The sequence below is a fragment of the Rhagoletis pomonella genome, unplaced genomic scaffold (genome assembly GCF_013731165.1).
Source record: "Rhagoletis pomonella isolate Grant_MI unplaced genomic scaffold, Rhpom_1.0 Rhpom_scaffold_00008, whole genome shotgun sequence".
In the NCBI taxonomy this organism is placed as follows: Eukaryota; Metazoa; Arthropoda; class Insecta; order Diptera; family Tephritidae; genus Rhagoletis; species Rhagoletis pomonella.
This window is the reverse complement of record NW_023458562.1, coordinates 12,332,055-12,349,683: the sequence shown is the minus strand read 5'-3', so window position 1 is coordinate 12,349,683 and position 17,629 is coordinate 12,332,055. Positions and strand designations below refer to the sequence as shown.

Sequence of the window (17,629 nt, the reverse complement as noted above, 5' to 3'; positions counted from 1 at the left end):
CCTCCAAATTTTGGTTGTAAATTTTTGCTTATTTTGTATGTAAACACACTCAACTCACACATGTAAATAACCAAAAATACTTTCAAATTCATTAGAATCCACTTAAACAAGTATTTAAATACTTTTCAACATGAATTAGCAGAGTGCCCTTTTCTTTTGTTTACAATTTGGTTGCCAAAGACACTACAGCTGATCGTTTGACACATTTACCAGAATTTACCAGCAAAAAATTCTCAGACTAAAACTGGTAACTTCTGACAGAGAGAGAACCGTATTTACTCTCTTTTTTGTCCTCTCAATAGTCAGAGAACCGAGTACGGGATCGATTTCCAGTAAAATCTGACTGATTCTGACTATTTCTGACTAGTCCGGACTCATACGGGATCGCAACTTGTTGTATACATAGTCCCCTTTCAGACACTTCAAGTCTTGCTTTCAAGTCTGCTCGTTCGTTGGCGAAGGAGGTGGGAAGAGAGGGGAAGAGTACAGATACCTTCGTACCGTCTATTCGTTTCAAGTTTTCTTGTCTCTTTTGATCTTTTCGTTGCTTCCCGTTTAAGAACAAAGGACTTGAATTCAATAAAACTATATGCGTGTGGAAGCAAAGAGAAAACACAAAAGAGAATGCGATAAAAATCGCTTTCAAGACTTGACGTGTCTGAAAGAGGACATACGTTCATATCATCATATTATCACTTTTAATGAAGACCCCTATTGTGAACTTTAATCTTCTACGGCTTTGACTCCTAGTGCAAGAAATTTTCGCGAAAATAATATTTTCTTAAAAAATATGAGCTAATTTCACCATTCATGACACCAGCTTGCTGGTACAATCATAAATATATCGAGGGGATTCCCTTAAACTCGTAAAGTCTTAAATCGTGTAAAACTAGTGAATTTAGGAGGCTTTTACCAAAGGCTGCGGAGTAGCCACTTTTCATTTGGCTGGCTGTGATTTCTTCAATTTTACACACATTCACATATATAAATGCATAGATTTCTTATTAAACTAATGCATTTTTATATAAAAGTACATTGGTTTTGTTTATAATTATCATTTTTGTCCACAGACGCCAACAATCGGCCCTTGTTGACAAACACTTTGAACTTCAAACACTTTTTATTATTAATATGGACACATATGTGCAAACACTTCAGTATTTTACACATTCACCGAATATTATATATTTTACACTTTCATTTATTTATTTTCGAAATAAAAAACACATTTTCCCAACTACTTGTGCAAAATAATCACTGAAAATCACATTTGCCGCTTTTCTCTGCTTTGCTTACATTTTCTGCATTCGAGGCGGAAATCAAAAACCTGCCGCGGACAGAATCAAAACGGAGACGAATTCCAAAGTTGCAAACGTTTCAGATACCGTCAAAATCGGCGCGGCACATTTTCAAAGTAACGAGTTGTCCCTTCTTATGAATTTACGTTCTTTGGTACAATCAAAAAATGTCAATCGTTTTTGATGGCGCACCAGTAGCTGGTGTAGTTTGGGTGTAGTTGCTGCTTTATTTATCTTTGGGACAAGTCCAATGACAATTGGCAATTACACTGCCACTCAACCTTTTCCTAGTTTTAGTGCCACCGTATTAATTAAGATTTTTAAATTCAGTTGAAATTCGCTGCGTTCGCTTAAATTTTATACACGCTTTCTTCGAGTTATTTAATTGGGAACTGCACAAATAATATAATATTTTAGACAACAAAAATGCTCGACTTAGTATTGTGTTCAGTTAACGCGTCACTTGTAACATTTTCACATTAGAACAACTTGTGGAAAATTGAAATCACCGCGTTTCCCTACGATTACTTGTGCAGCATAAAGCAACAAAAACGTACAGAAAAGGCGCTGCTCTCCGGCACCGTGTATATTCACAGCACCCGCACAGGCGCCAGCTGCTACAGCGAAGAGCCATAACCGACAAAATGGATTTGGATTATGTGAATTTGAATAGGTTGTCGGACGCGGATATAGCGGCGCATATGCGTAAATTAAATTATGAAAAATTCAAATCGTTGGTGCGCATGCATCTCTCCTTCGAGCTCGACTTGAATACCGATGAGTAAGTAGATTACCCGAGGTGCCCAATAACTAATTTTTTTGGTTTGGCTTTCCTTTATGGCCGTTCGTTAAAGGGACGGTGGGCGAAACGTAAGTGGGCGTGGCACCTCTAACCCACCTTTTTGGAGAGGGAATGAACCGCCATTGACAAAAATGCAACCCCCGACCACCTAGGTCCCCTATGGTTCCCTAGGGACCCCTTAGAAAAATTGCCAAAAATCGCAATTTTCATTTGCGTTTATTCGCTTGAAAAATGTTAATTATTCATTTGCACAATACATTTTTATATGCAAGATATTTTTATAAAACACACAGTAACCAAAATAGACATCACTGGGGCGGCAGTCCCAGGTTTACCACACAGAAAGGGAATTCTAGTTACCTCATCCTTTCCCAAGGTTACATCACTGGGGCGGTAGCCCCAGTTAGGTCACACAGAAAGGAGAATTCTACGTAGTAAGGGTTATAATCCCTAAGCGCGGCCGAAGGTCGCCTACGCAGAAAGGAATTATACGCAAAAATACTGTGAACGCAAGTAAAAATTGCGATTTTTGGCCATTGTTTTAAGGGGTCCTTAAGAAACCATAGAGGGCCTAGGTGGTCGAGGCTTGAATTTTTGTCAATGGCGGTTCATGCCCTCTCCAAATGGGTTGGTTTGGAGGTGCCACGCCCACTCCCCCCTCGCCCACCGCACCTTTAACGAACGAAAGTTTCCACATTTTTTTGTACATATGCATAAAAGTGCCTATTTCACATAGATTTGATTTACCATGCCATGAGATCGAATATGAGGACAAAGGTAAGCTTAAGAAATGGAATCGTCTATCGAAAAAGCAGAAACACACAACAGGCTGCACAAACAATGCGTCGAAGGGTTCGATCAGTGCAGAAAGTAGTCCTGTGGAATCATTACACCAACAAATAAACGCTGGATTCTTACTACACTTAAATGAACTGAAATCGTTTCTATTGCTAGAGAAAAGTAAGTACATACATATATATATGTAGATATATGTATTTGAGGGAGAAGTTAAACATGAATAATTGAATTAACCGTCCGCCAAAGAGACTGTTAATAACATTAACCAATTTCAGATATAACACAGGAAGGCATCTTCCGCAAAACCGGGTCAGCCTCGCGACAAAATGAACTGCGACAGCAAGTCCAAAATGACAAACCAATCGATTTAGAAGCGGGAGGCTATTCGGCCCATGATTGTGCCACCGTATTTAAGGGCTATCTCGCTGAACTACCTGAACCGCTGCTTACTGACGCTCACTATCCGGCACATCAGCAAATAGCACCGCTATGCTTGGGCTCTGGATCCTCAAGCAGTAGCAGTACGGGCACGCTGACCCGCCCTTTAAACCCGGAACGTATTAAACGTGAGCAGCACTTGCTCAGCTCAATGCAACTGCTTTTACTGCTATTGCCAGATGAAAATCGCCAGCTCTTGCAGCACATCATCGAAATTTTGCATTCGGTAGCGGCACATGCAAACGAAAATAAAATGACACCAGAAAATTTGGCAACAATTTTTGCCCCACATCTTATTTGTCCGCGGAATTTACCGCCAGAAGCATTGCACTATATTTCCAAAACGATGTCTAGCATTGTTGCATATATGGTATGCAAAGGTCAAGAGATTTTCGAAATGCCTGCAAAATTATCAACAGACATACGTGCATATTTCATGGAACGCAAACGGAAGAAGACCATGTCACCTGAGCAAACATTGGACGAATCCATTTCGGATATGTCGACGGTGAATACAGTGTATACTTTCGTAGATCGCGAAAAAACGGCGGCCGCACATACGGCTAATAACACAGATACTGAGTTGGCACAATTGTACGCGCATATACAAAGCTTGCCAGAGTCGTCTAAAAAGCGTCGCCTCATCAAACAATTCAATAAACAGAATGGACAGGGTAAGTTTCATATTTGGTGTTTTGTTTTAAGCATTTCTCCTTAATTTGTCTCCCTTTGGGGCAGGTACACCGCTCCAATTGGTGGTTATGAAACGATTGAAGGGCACAGATGCGTCGCGCAGCGCCAAATCTATAGGCGACTCTATCAAGAAACACATTTTCCATAAGGGCATTATGTCAAGAACACCAAAACGTGCAGCTATTAACAATGAAACACCCGCAGCTGGCGTTGAAGTAAGTATCACTTGCGACAATTTTTTTGTTGCCTGTGTATTATTAATCGCATGTATTTTTGTTTACTTATTTTGCATTCTATATTTATTTATTTATTTGTTCTGTACTTCACTACATCCCACGCCTTCACCTTTCTCACGACTGTTTGCCTTGTCATTTTATAGACACCCATCAATTTTTCCCATACACATAAGCATCCAAAATTACGAGCACTCTTCCGCAGTCCTGCGCCTTCGAACGCAAACACACCACTCCGATCTTCATCGACCACAACGTCAACGACATCATCACGAACATTGCATGCCACTTATCGCACGCTCACCAACACACCTTCATCTACCTGCACATCAACAGCATCTCAGTCCCCCATACCATACTCTATAAAATCACTTAGTCAGCATCCGCTACATAAGTCCATCTCATCCAATTCGCTACTTTCGTATTCGTCTCAAACGCAGCAGCGTACAATGAGACTTCCTCGACATACGAAAGACGAAGTTTCTGAAGCTTCTTCCCTCTCCTCAAGCAGCAGCGATGGTTTGCCACCGGCATCAGCGCCGAAGTACGACTGCTCCGTTTCCGCGCCCGTCAGTCGTCAGAATTCGGAGGAATGTAATATGGCGACGAGTGCTGCAAACCTATATGCCGCTACTCGATGGGACGTTACTTGTACACCACTCAAATTCCTCTCAGATGCATGCAAGCAACAGGCTGCATATTTTGACGACGGGCCCGCCTCCGACGCGCGCAAAACAGTTGTTTGGGATGAGGCGCATCTGTTAGAAATTGAAGAGATCTCAAACCCTTGCACACCCATACAACAAACTTCAACGGAGCATAAGTCGCGCTACAAGTCAGAACCAAATTTAAGTTGCGCCAATGGGACTGTTGCGCCTGGGGCTGGCGAGCAGGAAAGCGCATCAAAGTATACGAGCGGTAGTCGTTCGTTAACGCGGAAACTGATGAAAGGTGTTAGTATGAGCAATTTAAAGTTTTCTTTTGCCACACCCGAACGGTTGGTTCGTAGTGTCTCCTCTACACTGCGTAGACGATCGGCCGGAGACGATGAGCTGCCAAAGGCCGGTGCAATGGGAACGATAGAGCAGACGTACGAACATGCGCAAGAAGTAACAAATGTTGCTACTGATAGTCTGGAGGATTTGGATGACGAAACCTTCGAAGATAATCCCGATGATCACTTGGACAGCGATAGCGGTCCAGAAGAAGAGGATGAAGAAGACGAATGCGATGGCGTAGCGCAGGATATGCGCATAGCGTCAGCCGATGGGAGGAGCAGCAATAGCAATTCGAGTGACAACAGCATTACACGTTACCATCAGCAGCTTTTGCTGCAGCAGAGTGGCGTCTACAGAAATATGGAGTTAATAACAAGCACGCCATCGCTGCTGCTTGGACGGCGCTCAATGTCGCCAATTACCAAATCCACACAGCGCATGCCCAAGGCTATGCAGGTAAGGGAAAACGGAGGCATATAATTTGACGCATTTCGAAGCGTACATGAAATATAAAATCTTAATCAATTAGATTATTATTTTATTTGCAGGAATCCATAATGACTCCACGGTCACGCAAACCCGTTATGGTGCTCACCACAACCACACACAGCTCCAGTGATCAAAATCAAACAATTTGTCAAACAGATTTATCCAGTTTAGGTGAACGGGACGAAGATGAGAGCAGTCATAGCCGCGGTAGCGCCGATTTCTCGCAGCAGGAAGCGAGCGGCAGTGACATATCGCCACATTTGCAATGCGAAGACGCTACCTCATTGGACAGCTATGCAGGATTAATGCGCACCCGCCAGCCAGTTTTGGCATCACTAGAGCCCAACGAGCGCAGCGTAGAGAAAGTCGATGCGCTCAGCAGCAATTTCAAGTGAGTAAAGAGGCAAAAAAATTTGCTGACTAGATTTATTGATTATTTTTTTTACTACCAACAGAGAATATCTGCGCCGTCGAAGCGTGCTTACAGCCAGTCCAGTCGACTCGTCGTTCTCCAGCCAACCCGATGATTTCGGTTCGCCACAAAATATCGAAGATTTGAATGATTCACAGTTGAGCCCTAGTTTATTGTACTGTCTTGATGGACATGAGCCTGATGAAAATGCAATACTAGTTGATGAACAATCCAAAAGTTTCAACCACAACGAGCAAGTGCTTCAAAAAATAACGATAGCAAAATTAAGTCATGCAGAAGCAAGAGGTGCGTCAAGTGGCAGTAAATGTTGTACACCGCACAATTCTTATTATCGCAATCGATTGTATGCCATGAACAATGTACGTAAACGTGCTGCTAACGGTGATTTCGAGAAGAGCATACAACCTCCAGTAACATCGTCTACTGCGGAGACTGCGGCAAATACTACAGCAGCAAATCGCAACAGGTCAACTATAGCAAACAAAGAGAATATCGAGCAAGTTGAGGGCTATTTACGCTCAAGAAAACTGCTCATTAGTGAGTATCCCGGCGAAACATCGTTTTAAGTTAGCTGTTATAATATATATTAATTGCTGTTGTACTTTATATATATTAAAAATAATATTTTAAACACAACATATCCATTTAAAAATATTTAAATTACATAAACTCTCATGTGCATATGTATTAACCATTCAAACGGTTAACTGAGTGTACATATAGTATTCTTTTCAAATCAAACTCGAATTTCAAAATGCTTCCCACTTTTACAGAAAAAAATCTCTTTAATGTAAGTATAGTTTAAGTACTTATTTTTGTAAGTATACTTTATGCGCAAGCGGAAGGGCAGCTAAAATTTATTATTAGCTAAGACAACTTTAATTACGAGTATCTAAAATTTCAATTGCGTATGTAATTTGGTGTTCTTAATTGTACTTATGTACGCACATACATACATATTAATATAAATCACATATGAAGTTTTGAATATAAGCGTTTAGATTTATACACACTTATGTATGCAAACTATTAAACAACTATATTATTCTTTTGCATTTACTAATTTGTAAAAAGCAAATTTTTTATTCAATAAAATCTTTACTCAGATTTCAATAATATATTGAAAAGCTTGCATGTTGGTTAAGACTAATAAGTGAATAGGTACCTTCACCTCCCACGACTCGCTGCTTATTGGAGACCATCGCAATTGGCACTTGTAAATTTTAAGATTGACGAGACGATTTAGAGGAGTATTTTAGAGTTTCCATAGGCTAACGACAAACCAAATAACCTCAACTACCGAAATATAACACGTATAAAGTGTCCTCTAAAACTTGATTGGCTTGAAAAAATCCTGGGGACCCCTTGTTAATAATAATAATAATAGATTGGTGCTTACACATATGTTAGTGTTTGGCCGAGCTTCTCCTCCGATTTGTGGCGTGCGCCTTGATGTTGTCACACAAAGCGGAGGGACCTACAGTTTTACGCCGACTCCGAACGGCGATTGTATTTTTATGAGAAGCGGGTTTTCATGGCAGAAATGCACTCGTAGGTTTGCCATTGCCTGCCGAGGGACGACCGCTGTTAAGAAAAAAACCTTTTTTTATATTTTTGCGATGTTGCTTTGACCAGGGCTTGAACCCAGACGCTGCGGAGTGGAAGCGCGCATTTCTTTGTATGTAGTATGTATGCTTGCTTAGGTCAAATCTGGCAATCAATTTTTAGCCAACTTTCGACATGGCTCAGACCCCGATAAGCATCCGTATTGAATCACAGCGAAGATTATAAATATACAGTGACTCAAACAAATGACCTCGTGTTGATTTTTTTTAAATTGGTAATGTTTTTCGAGCTAAATTTTTATTATTATTTTTCTATAAAAATAGCATCCAAACTTTAACCAAAACCATATAAATCACAACTTCAAACATTATACAAAATTTAGGAAAATTCAACAGTTTCGTTAATAAAACTATCAACTTTTTAATCTGAATCTTTAAAACATTGCAGCTTTATAGCCCATACAGTTTTAGTCTAATGAAGTGCAAGTTTAAAACGGCTAAAATTATCACGTTGTTATTTGAGAATTTTTTTTTGGTGATAAAAAGGATTAACCACGAAAAAAATTTGATGTGAGGTGGCGCAGGAGTCGAGATATTTGGGGAAACCCGTATTTATGGTGCGATTTGGGTGATATTTAGAAAGCTTGTTTTAAAAAGATTTTTTTACCATTAACTTTTTAATTTTTTTCAGTAACCTGCTTGGTACCACTGGGAACTATATCCGATGATTTTGAATATCCGGCTATTCGAATATTCGTATAAATGTTTAAAAATCCCAATTTCCGTATATTAACCGGATATCCGGATAACAAAAGAACGGATATTAACCGAATATACGAATTTTGTCCGTATACACGAATATCCCCAGCCCTACCATATAACGTCAAAATCTCGCTTAGCGCCGATGCTGAAAATTTTCGGAACCAGAGTTGCGCCCTAGAAGAGGTCTAACTTGCGCAACCTAGTTGAAAACTAGCATCTAGGTGTGATTGCGCATATTTTCCGTTACAATCTACTGAGTTTTAAACCCGTTTACATTTAGACATTCCCCATAAATTATTTCTCCGAAGACACCAAATTATGACTAGATACCATGGCAACATCTGATAATTGGAAAATCGGTAGAGTTGTACCGACATCAACGACATCCACCGACAGAAATTCAGCCCCTTCACAAACTTTCGCCTAGTGAATATCGTCATCCGAGTTCAACACCGACCCATAGCATACGAAGAGCTTCAGCAGCCAGAAAGACCCACGTAACTCTGGTACAAGACTACTTACATACCCAATACATGTCCAGCCTGTGAACACCGCTTCCTAGAGGGCGTTTCCATTATGTCAAAATGCAGATTATTGATTGCTTTTGGCTTGAGTGAATGGTTCTTTGTAGGAACTTTGTAGCTTCTTCCCTGCAAAGGACATGCGTAACTCTTAACGCCACGAAATCGAAGTCTGCTCGGCTTAGAACTTGACCGAAGGAGGACAAGCTGGGGTTGGAACTGATTTACGACCTTTTACACAGGTCAATGGCACAAAAATTCCATTCATAAATAACTTAAAATTTTTAGCACTTACCTTAGACAGCTTGCTATATCTACCTCACCTTGCTCACTACCGCTATCGCCATTAAAAAACTGAGCCGCCGATAGGCGTCCGCTGTCACAATTTGGTCACCTGAAATGCTCGGGCTCATTCTAAGGCTGAAAACATAGCGGAGCGGCGAGCACAAAGCACCGAGCAAAGCGTCGATTGCAAAAAGAGCTGATTATAAGCACGCGGAGAAGGTGTCTGCCACTTCTGGGTTCAACCGGGAAAGATAGTTGTTGAGCCTGTGGCCCCACCCTGAAGGAAGTTGGGCTAGGCTGCTGATGTTCTCGACTCCCGCTTCGACTCCTAGCTTTTTCTGCATCTGCATGGAGATTCCGCAGAGTGTTGTTGAGATAAAATTTCAAAGAGAAAATGGACAAGATTTGACCAAGAAAGCTCGCTTGAGCAAAATTGCTACTTTCAAATTCAGAAAATCAGGCAGGTTCTGTAATTCACTTCCGAGTGAATTTCAACCAAAGTCACTTGAACTCAATTTGAAAGGGGGTTGAAATTCAATCGGAAGTGAATTGCAGAATTTGTCTGAATAAAAAGAATATTTAGTTGGAACAGCATTTTACTAAACATTTTTTTGTTTGTTTTTATTATCGACTTTATTGTACTCAATTTTATATCTTTACAAGTTCACAATATACAAGTTTGCAATTTACAAACAATATTAAAATTAAATCATAAATTCATGTACATACAACGAAAATTTCTCGGGTATAAGTACATACGCACTGATTCACTTGGAATTGTGGTACTAGCACTTAATTATTTGCTTTAATCAAACTATAATAATAAATCCAATTTGTAATTTTTAGGCAAAGGATGGATAATATAGTTGAAATTTTTAGAGAAATCTTTTTTGAAAACATGCCATCAAAACCTCCAAAATCAAATTGCGCGATACCACGAGAAGACAGCGGAAAAATGTTTCGGTCTTGTGTTTGTTTAAATATTTTTCAATAATTTTAAAGTCGGCCTACAACATTTGAAAGAAGATAAGTTCGTTTACACGGCGAATTTTGTAAGCAAAAAGGTTTGCATTCGTTACTTTAGCTAATTTTAACCAATTTCTTTGCAATATAGGTTACTTCAATTCACTTAAGTTAATTTAAAACTCATCGAAATTATGCGAATGCAGGTTATATGGAAACAAATAAGAAAATTAATTATAACTAAAGAATGTTTTAAAAGGTTAAGTAGCACTTTATGTACAGTACGCATAGCAGGAACGAAAATTTCAAATTACACGGAAAAGTTTTCGAGACTTTCCGTTTTTCAATATTCTTATGCTCTTTATATGGTAGTATAAAAAATTATGCAAATAGAGAATTCCCTCAAACTCGAAAAACTACAAAGTTCTAAACTCGTAACTTTTTCCATACAAATTTTCATAATTAGCAAAAGTAGGATTTCGGATTTCGAGGTTAATTCGAAGTTTTTTTCAGCTTAATGGAACTACCACCTTAGTAAATATTTTCATGATTTTTGTTTAGTAAACAAAACACGTATAGAGCAATAAAAGTTAAATAAATTTTTATAGTTTATTTATTTTACATATATAATTTTACAGCCTCACGAAATTCGTGGTGGAGTTTTGCACGCAGACTGACAGTAGTAGCATGTATGTATATATATTTCAATATGGTTTGTTAGAGGCGGTCGAACGGTTTTATACTTGTAAAAAAATGCCCGAAATATGCGCAAAACTCTCTTTCATTGCCCCAATATAAATGAGGAAGAAAAAAGAGCGCTGCTAATAATTCGTACGACAGCAGCGGCGACTTTCCAACAAAAAAAGTATTAGTAGTTTTAGGTAAACTTTTTTAACATTTTCAACATTTTTGCAATCGGTGTCTCAAGAGTGTAAAAAACTAAAAAAAAAAAAAATTAACTGAATGATTTTCAAGTTCAAAAAGAGGAAAATCTTTAGCGCCACTCAATTATAAAAAGTTACACATACTACAAGTCAAACCAGCACCAAAAAGAAAGCACTATGTAGTAATATTTTGACTGCTATTACTATTACTTTATTATCTTTGCCTTCAACTTCAGTCGCAATCACTCGTCAATAGCATTTAACTAATTACACTCTCGAACAACTATTTAAGGAGCAGTTTCTGTTTTCATTTTACCTTAAAAACTCTTCAAGTCTTATTTGCCACCTTTGCTGTCGTGATGGCCATTTTTTAAAAAACAACTTCCTGCTGCTTTACAACCTGCTACACCAACGCGCATACCGCATTCTTTTTTTATCAAACCAGTTTTTTAAACTAACTTTATATCTTTAGTTTTTCCACAGCCAGCCAGCCATTATATCCACTATTCATCAGCATTTCATACACACGCACGCTTGCACTCGACCCATTCAAATTCCACTACGAAACGAAAAAAAAACAAGACAAACCACCCTAGAAATGTTGTTAATTTGAATTCATTGCCGCTGCATCTTCACGTTTGCCGGCTACTTTTATCTGCAGACTTTTGTTGGGGTTTATCGTTATCATCACCATCCTCAAATCATAGCATTTTATCTTTCGGATTCACCTTAGTCGCTGTTGTTGATGGTGGTGGCGCGGGTAGTGGCTGCTCTGGTATTTGCGCGGTTATATCGTGTTTGGGGAGTATCTTCTCTTTTTGCTTTTCCGTCGCCTCCAAGAGTGGATTCCTCTCGTTGCTTGCCTGAAAGAAAAATAAATGGACCATATGTACATATGTATGTAAATGTGTGAATATGTAATATGCGTATGAAAGTGCCTGAAGTCATACGAATGAATGCTATGCCGTAATCTATTCAGGGCTCATCTACAACGTCTAATCTGAGTACGGAAACCTCTTTAAGTCATTCCCAGGAATTTCACTGTGTCTTTTGTGTGTAATGGTGGTTTCTAAGAAACTTCGAATGTAATTCACTTCCCATATCGTTGAGATAAGCAGTAACTCTAGAAGGATGGTTATATAAAAGAGGTGAGGCCTCTCAGAACCGAAAAGATCAAAACATTGATGATATTGATATTCTTATCTTTATCGAGGAAGACAAATGGCCTAGTCAACTTGAAAACCAAATGCTACGATATAGATGAAGCGTTGCTAAGAATGTGCCTTATTCTGATGGTTAAAACCGCCCGAGGACAACGACTAAATACTATCAAATTTTACTTAAGGATGTAATGAAACCCAGTACCCATGGAATGATTGGCATATCCCACGCAACAACATCCAAGTCGCAGCAGTACAGACCCTCGACCTCAATTACCCTTTCATTGAATGTCCAGCTATGATTATCACCTCAGGCAAAACACTTTTAAAGTATTCACCAGTAATCTATTAAATTAAAGTTCATATGCCCTAAATTTTCCCCCAAATATTTACCTCCGTTTTCAAAACGTTCTTTTTGCTATCTAAACTTAAATCCATTGCGTTATCTTTCAGCTCTGGGGCAGTGTCTTTAAGTTCGTCCGAATTTTTCAGTTCTTCAGCCTGCTTTTGCTGATCTTTGATCTGTTTTTCGGCCAATTTGATGCTCTTCGCAATGGCCTTCTCCAAACGTTCTTCCGCCTCTATGATGTTCTCTTTGTCGAGCAGCGTGACCAACTCTTCAATTTGTTTGTCCGACAAATTAACGTTTTCACGACTGATGGCTTCTACGACCTGTAGCAATTATTTAATTGAAAACATTAGATATTTTAACTGTAAATACTTAGAAGAATTTTGTAACGCAAAGTCAAAGAAACTTACATTCAACACCTCATCTACAGTGATCCTGCCATCCTTATCGGCGTCAATTTTGCTCAACACTTTTTCGATTTGCCTCAAGCGGGTCTCATCTGAAGTCTTTTGCAGCTATTTAGAATAAAAGCACAATAAAATTAGAGCACAAACAACAATATTAGCAACATCTGCTGTACAACTAAGCACATACCTTCTTGATGGTATCCATCAGCTCGTCAATGCGCACAATATCCTCTTCCTGCACGAGGTCCTGGCTTTGCGCTGGCACGTCCGCAATCTCTTGAACGGCTATCTCGGTAGTTGCCTTTGCCTTCTTTTGTTGACTCTCGCGTTTCTTCTCCAAATCCACCAGCACCTTGTCCAAGTGTCCAATCATGCTGTTCACCTTCTTGAAGAGCAATTTCGCTGCGCGACTCTCGTGCAATGGTTCCTTAACCACATTGCGCACCTCACGCAATTCTTCAACATCCTCTTTGTAGTCTTCAAGTTCCTCTTTCAGATCTTTGAGCGTCTCTTTCTCAACCATCATTTTCTTATCTGTTGAGAGCGATTTCAAAGCGTCGGAAAGCAACTCCACATCCTTTGAAGATATATTATTGCTAGCTTCGGCCTGCTTACGCTCCTCGTTAGAGATGGTGCCAGCGCGCACAACAAATGGTACTTTGAGCTCTTCGGTTTCTTTCGCCTTCTCCTCTTCCATCTTCGCTCTTTCTGCTTCGCGTTCTTCCTCGCGCTCCTCTTTGATCTTGCGTTCTTCTTCTTTGAGCACTTCGATCTTCGTCTTATTATCGATTTTGCCTTCGCTCTCGCCAATCTTCTCCTTCGTCTTCGTGGCGACTGCTTCGGGCAGTACACGCATAGTCTCCACAAGTTTGTGCGTTGTCGCGGTTTCATCGGAGATCAGTAGCGCACGCGACAATAACAGCAGTGTTGGCGGCACCTTTTCGTTCAGTGACAAGTCAATCCATTCCTGCAGCTGTGCACGCAGCTTCTCCGATGTCAGTCCGTAGGCGCGCATGCCACGCGCCTTACACGCCTGCTGCAATTCAAAGAGATCAAGCGCGTCGACACCTTCGCGCGCGATCACACGATCATCGGCGGCGAGCGAACGCAATTTGACGCGTAGTTGGAAACGCAGTAAGTTGGTGGTGCCCATGGTGTTCAGCTCGAGCACACGACACAGCGCAGATAATTGCTCACGTGACAAAGCATCCAATGTGATTTCGTCTTCGAAACGCTTAGCGAACTTAATGATCTCCTCCATCGACACATACACTTTGGGATCTTTTATCTTCTCGAAAAACTCAGAGAATTGCTTGGCCTCTTCACTGCTGTGATCGTTCTTGTTATGTACAGCCATCTCGTCCAGTGTTTTTTGCAAAAACTTCGCCATTTCCAGACGCACTTGCAGCGATTGTTTCAGTTTATCTTCGCGATCCTTAGACGTTTGGAACGTGGACGGTAACATGCCCGGAAAGAAACGAATAAAGAACGGCAACAACAACTCCATGAACGGAACGATTATGAATACCGAAAAGGGTATGAGGCGGAATAGATCGGAGGTGGTGCGCAAAAGTAGTTTATTTTCACGACGTGTCAACGTCTTTCCATTAAGTACACGCCACAGCAGTTTTCGTGAAATATTTATGTCAATGACGAGTAGCCGAAAGCCATGATAATAATGCACCACTTCCTCCCATATGCGTGTAGTGAGTGGCTTCTGAGCGACGACAGCTTTTGGGGGCTCTGCGGCTACTGCCTTACCAGGCTCCGCAGCTTCACGCGCTGTTTTTGTTGCGACTGACGTGCTTGCTTCCTTTATGATCTCTTCCACTTTCTCTTTTTGCTTCTGCTTCATCGTATTGACAGTTACCTCTACTTTAGAAGATGCATTTTCACCTAGCCGTCGTGTTAGATGGAATTTTCGTGTTGTGCTATGTGCACCAATGTGCTGAGAATTGTAATGCGTTTCGCTGATATTATTCCAGCGGGAAAGCAACATTGACTGCATTCCCATTTGTGTACCGGCACAGCTGCCGCCCATCCATAAACTTGAATTGGCTGAACCGCCAATGTGTCGTCGCAAGGCATAGCGGGACAGATATTGTGGTGTGGAGTCTGCAAATGAAATATAGCAAAATTGAAAGAAGTTGCAAATTATTATAACGAAAGTAATAGGTAAAAAATGTAATGAAAACCATGAAAGAATGGAATACACGATGAATTTGGGCTAATTGATCGAGATGATTACGGGCAGATGGTCTGATGTAAGTGTTAGCATAGGTCGCCAAGTTATGCTATTTGCCACGTTTTAGTGCCAAAGATGGTGGAGCACGTTGAAGTCACCTACTACCATTCGGTGTTCACCTCTGAGTAGCACACCTATGTCAAGGTAATAACCTGCCGAGCAGGTTAAATATTTCGAGCTCGACATCGCCTGACCGGACGGCTATGTCCTGACATTCTAGGGCGGTTTCACTGGGGTCGCTATCTTATGGATTCTTCGATTAGATGATACTGCACGGTATGGTTTAAGATGAACGCTAGCACCCCTATTACATATACATATATATGTATTTTCAAAAAAATTCTGTGGAAGTTAAAAAAATTAAAGTTTTTTGGTTCACGAGGACGAATAATAATATAATAATAATAATAATAATAGATTGGCGCATACACATATGTTACGTGTTTGGCCGAGCTTCTCCTCCGGTTTGTGGCGTGGGTACTGTGGGTGTCACACAAAGCGGAAGGACCTACAGTTTAACGCCGACTCCCAAAAGCGATTGTATTTTTATGAGAAGCTGTTTTTCGTGCCAGAAATACACTCGGAAGTTTGCCAAAGCTGTTTTGTTTTTTCATCTTTTGATATTGGATTGAACCGCGCTTGAACCCAGGTCCTGCAGAATGGTAGCCCGCACTGCTAGCCACTACACCAATCATTTAGCTTCAGTGGTATTGAAAAAGCGCTTTTTAATTATTTTTATTTTTTAAGCCAATAAAGTAAAAATTTGGGAAATTCGTGGATGTGGTCGTGTGTATATTAGCCCTTAACATAATTTTTTCCAAAAAAAATATTGCAAATTTTTAAGAATATTCAAGGATTAAATTTCAAAAGGGCATTTTCAATACCTATTCGTCCTTATGAAGCAACAAATTTCAATACTACAGAATTTTGTCTTTAATTTGATTCCCAATATGGGCATTCTTCATTGCACGGAAGTTTTTTAAAACTGTTTTTGAATTAGTCATATCTTTGAAATTTCAAGGTCCTTTTGAAAAATTCTAACGACAGAGAAAAAAAACTAAAAATGCAGTTTTACTGTATTTGGCCCCTAATTTCGCGAATATATATTGTATATGTGTAATTAGATGACAATAAGGTGCTCATTGTAAGCACCGTCTTGTTAAAAATGCATTATTTAGAAGCACATTGCCAAAGGCAAAGTAAAAAAAAAACTCGTTTAATCTATCAAATATTTTTGAGACATAAGAATTTACGACAAAAAAAGAAATAACAAAGAGAAACCGATAAGAGCTCGAAAGTGATCGGAAATGTTTTGTGCTTTGTAGCCGAATTAGCCATTTATGTATGTGTTCATAGTTGCGGATTCTCTTCGAATTCAAAGTACGTCTACAGAATTTTTCCATATTTATCATTTCACTAAATTATCAGCAATTAACACCCATTGTTTGTATATAAATATATATGTATGTATCTATGTATATTGTTCTGTTACGATAACGCTAAGCAAACACGAGCCCTAATGAATACGTAATTTACCATTTCAAATGTATTAAAAATAAGAAATGCTTAAAAATGTACAGTAAGCCAGAAAAAGAACAAAATCGCACCACATCGCGACAATTCTCTTTCATTTGAGAAATGTACTAAATATTAGGCAAAAGCCCTGATAAACTCATTAAGATCGGTAAGGCATATCTCTCATATCAATGATTGTGCCGACATGAGTTTTTTGTGATATGACGCCATTTAAGAGGAATACATATCAATTCTCGCAAAATCAACAAAATCGATAATCCATAAGGTATATGCATCTCCGATGCTACTGACTGTTCATCTTTTATCATTCTAATAAAGAAATTTAAAATCACTTTCAAAAACTGATAACAGATAAGTTTGGGAACTTTTTTTAACATTCTGCATTTTGTATCGACCTTTTTCATTTCGGCAGAAGAGGATTTCGACATCTTTCTTTCTGCAAAGAAACATTTTTATATTTTGTCATTTCTATTTCGAAACTTGTATTTTAAACTTATCGTACGGGTGTCCCTCTGGAGTTGCAAACCCACTAGTTACAATAAAATGACTCAAAACTAAAATAAAGCTCTAAATGACTACTTTCGTCACCCACTGAAAGCTAAAAACAAAAATAATAACGATACTACTATCATACTGTCATGTACTATGTATGGTCATATGCACCAGATGTACACGAACACCTATCAGTACTATTATTTTTACATAGTTATGTATGTATGTATGTACATACATATGTACGAAAATACATTTATATTCTATATGAGAACTGT

The 17,629-nt window shown here is 39.4% G+C and overlaps 2 protein-coding genes across 6 annotated transcripts in view; one reads left to right on the top strand and one right to left on the bottom strand.

The window, feature by feature from the left end:
• The first annotated feature begins 1,609 nt into the window (after positions 1-1,609).
• Positions 1,610-7,242, top strand: LOC118744203. Its single transcript, XM_036477049.1, has 7 exons — positions 1,610-2,079; positions 2,837-3,060; positions 3,174-4,010; positions 4,075-4,244; positions 4,409-5,716; positions 5,809-6,140; positions 6,205-7,242. The coding sequence occupies exons 1-7, from the start codon at positions 1,943-1,945 to the stop codon at positions 6,746-6,748; spliced, it is 3,552 nt and encodes a 1,183-aa protein (XP_036332942.1). The 5' UTR covers positions 1,610-1,942; the 3' UTR covers positions 6,749-7,242.
• Positions 7,243-10,617: 3,375 nt separating this feature from the next.
• The window catches only part of LOC118744202 (mitochondrial proton/calcium exchanger protein), a 30,196-nt gene continuing 23,184 nt past the window's right edge, over positions 10,618-17,629 (bottom strand). For all 5 annotated transcript variants that reach the window (XM_036477044.1, XM_036477045.1, XM_036477047.1 and 2 more), the window contains 4 exons: positions 13,266-15,193; positions 13,082-13,186; positions 12,716-12,994; positions 10,618-12,025 (listed from right to left, as the gene is read on the bottom strand). In XM_036477044.1, coding sequence (XP_036332937.1) covers positions 11,864-12,025; positions 12,716-12,994; positions 13,082-13,186; positions 13,266-15,193 — 2,474 coding nt within the window. In that variant the 3' untranslated portion in view covers positions 10,618-11,863. The remainder of the gene's footprint in view (positions 12,026-12,715; positions 12,995-13,081; positions 13,187-13,265; positions 15,194-17,629) is intronic.

Excerpts from the sequence above, each read along its gene's own strand:
- LOC118744203 (XM_036477049.1), top strand. The coding sequence starts at position 1,943 with ATGGATTTGGATTATGTGAATTTGAATAGGTTGTCGGACGCGGATATA. Across the intron at positions 2,080-2,836 it reads CTCGACTTGAATACCGATGA|ATTTGATTTACCATGCCATG; the intron begins GTAAGTAGATTA and ends TATTTCACATAG. Across the intron at positions 3,061-3,173 it reads GTTTCTATTGCTAGAGAAAA|ATATAACACAGGAAGGCATC; the intron begins GTAAGTACATAC and ends AACCAATTTCAG.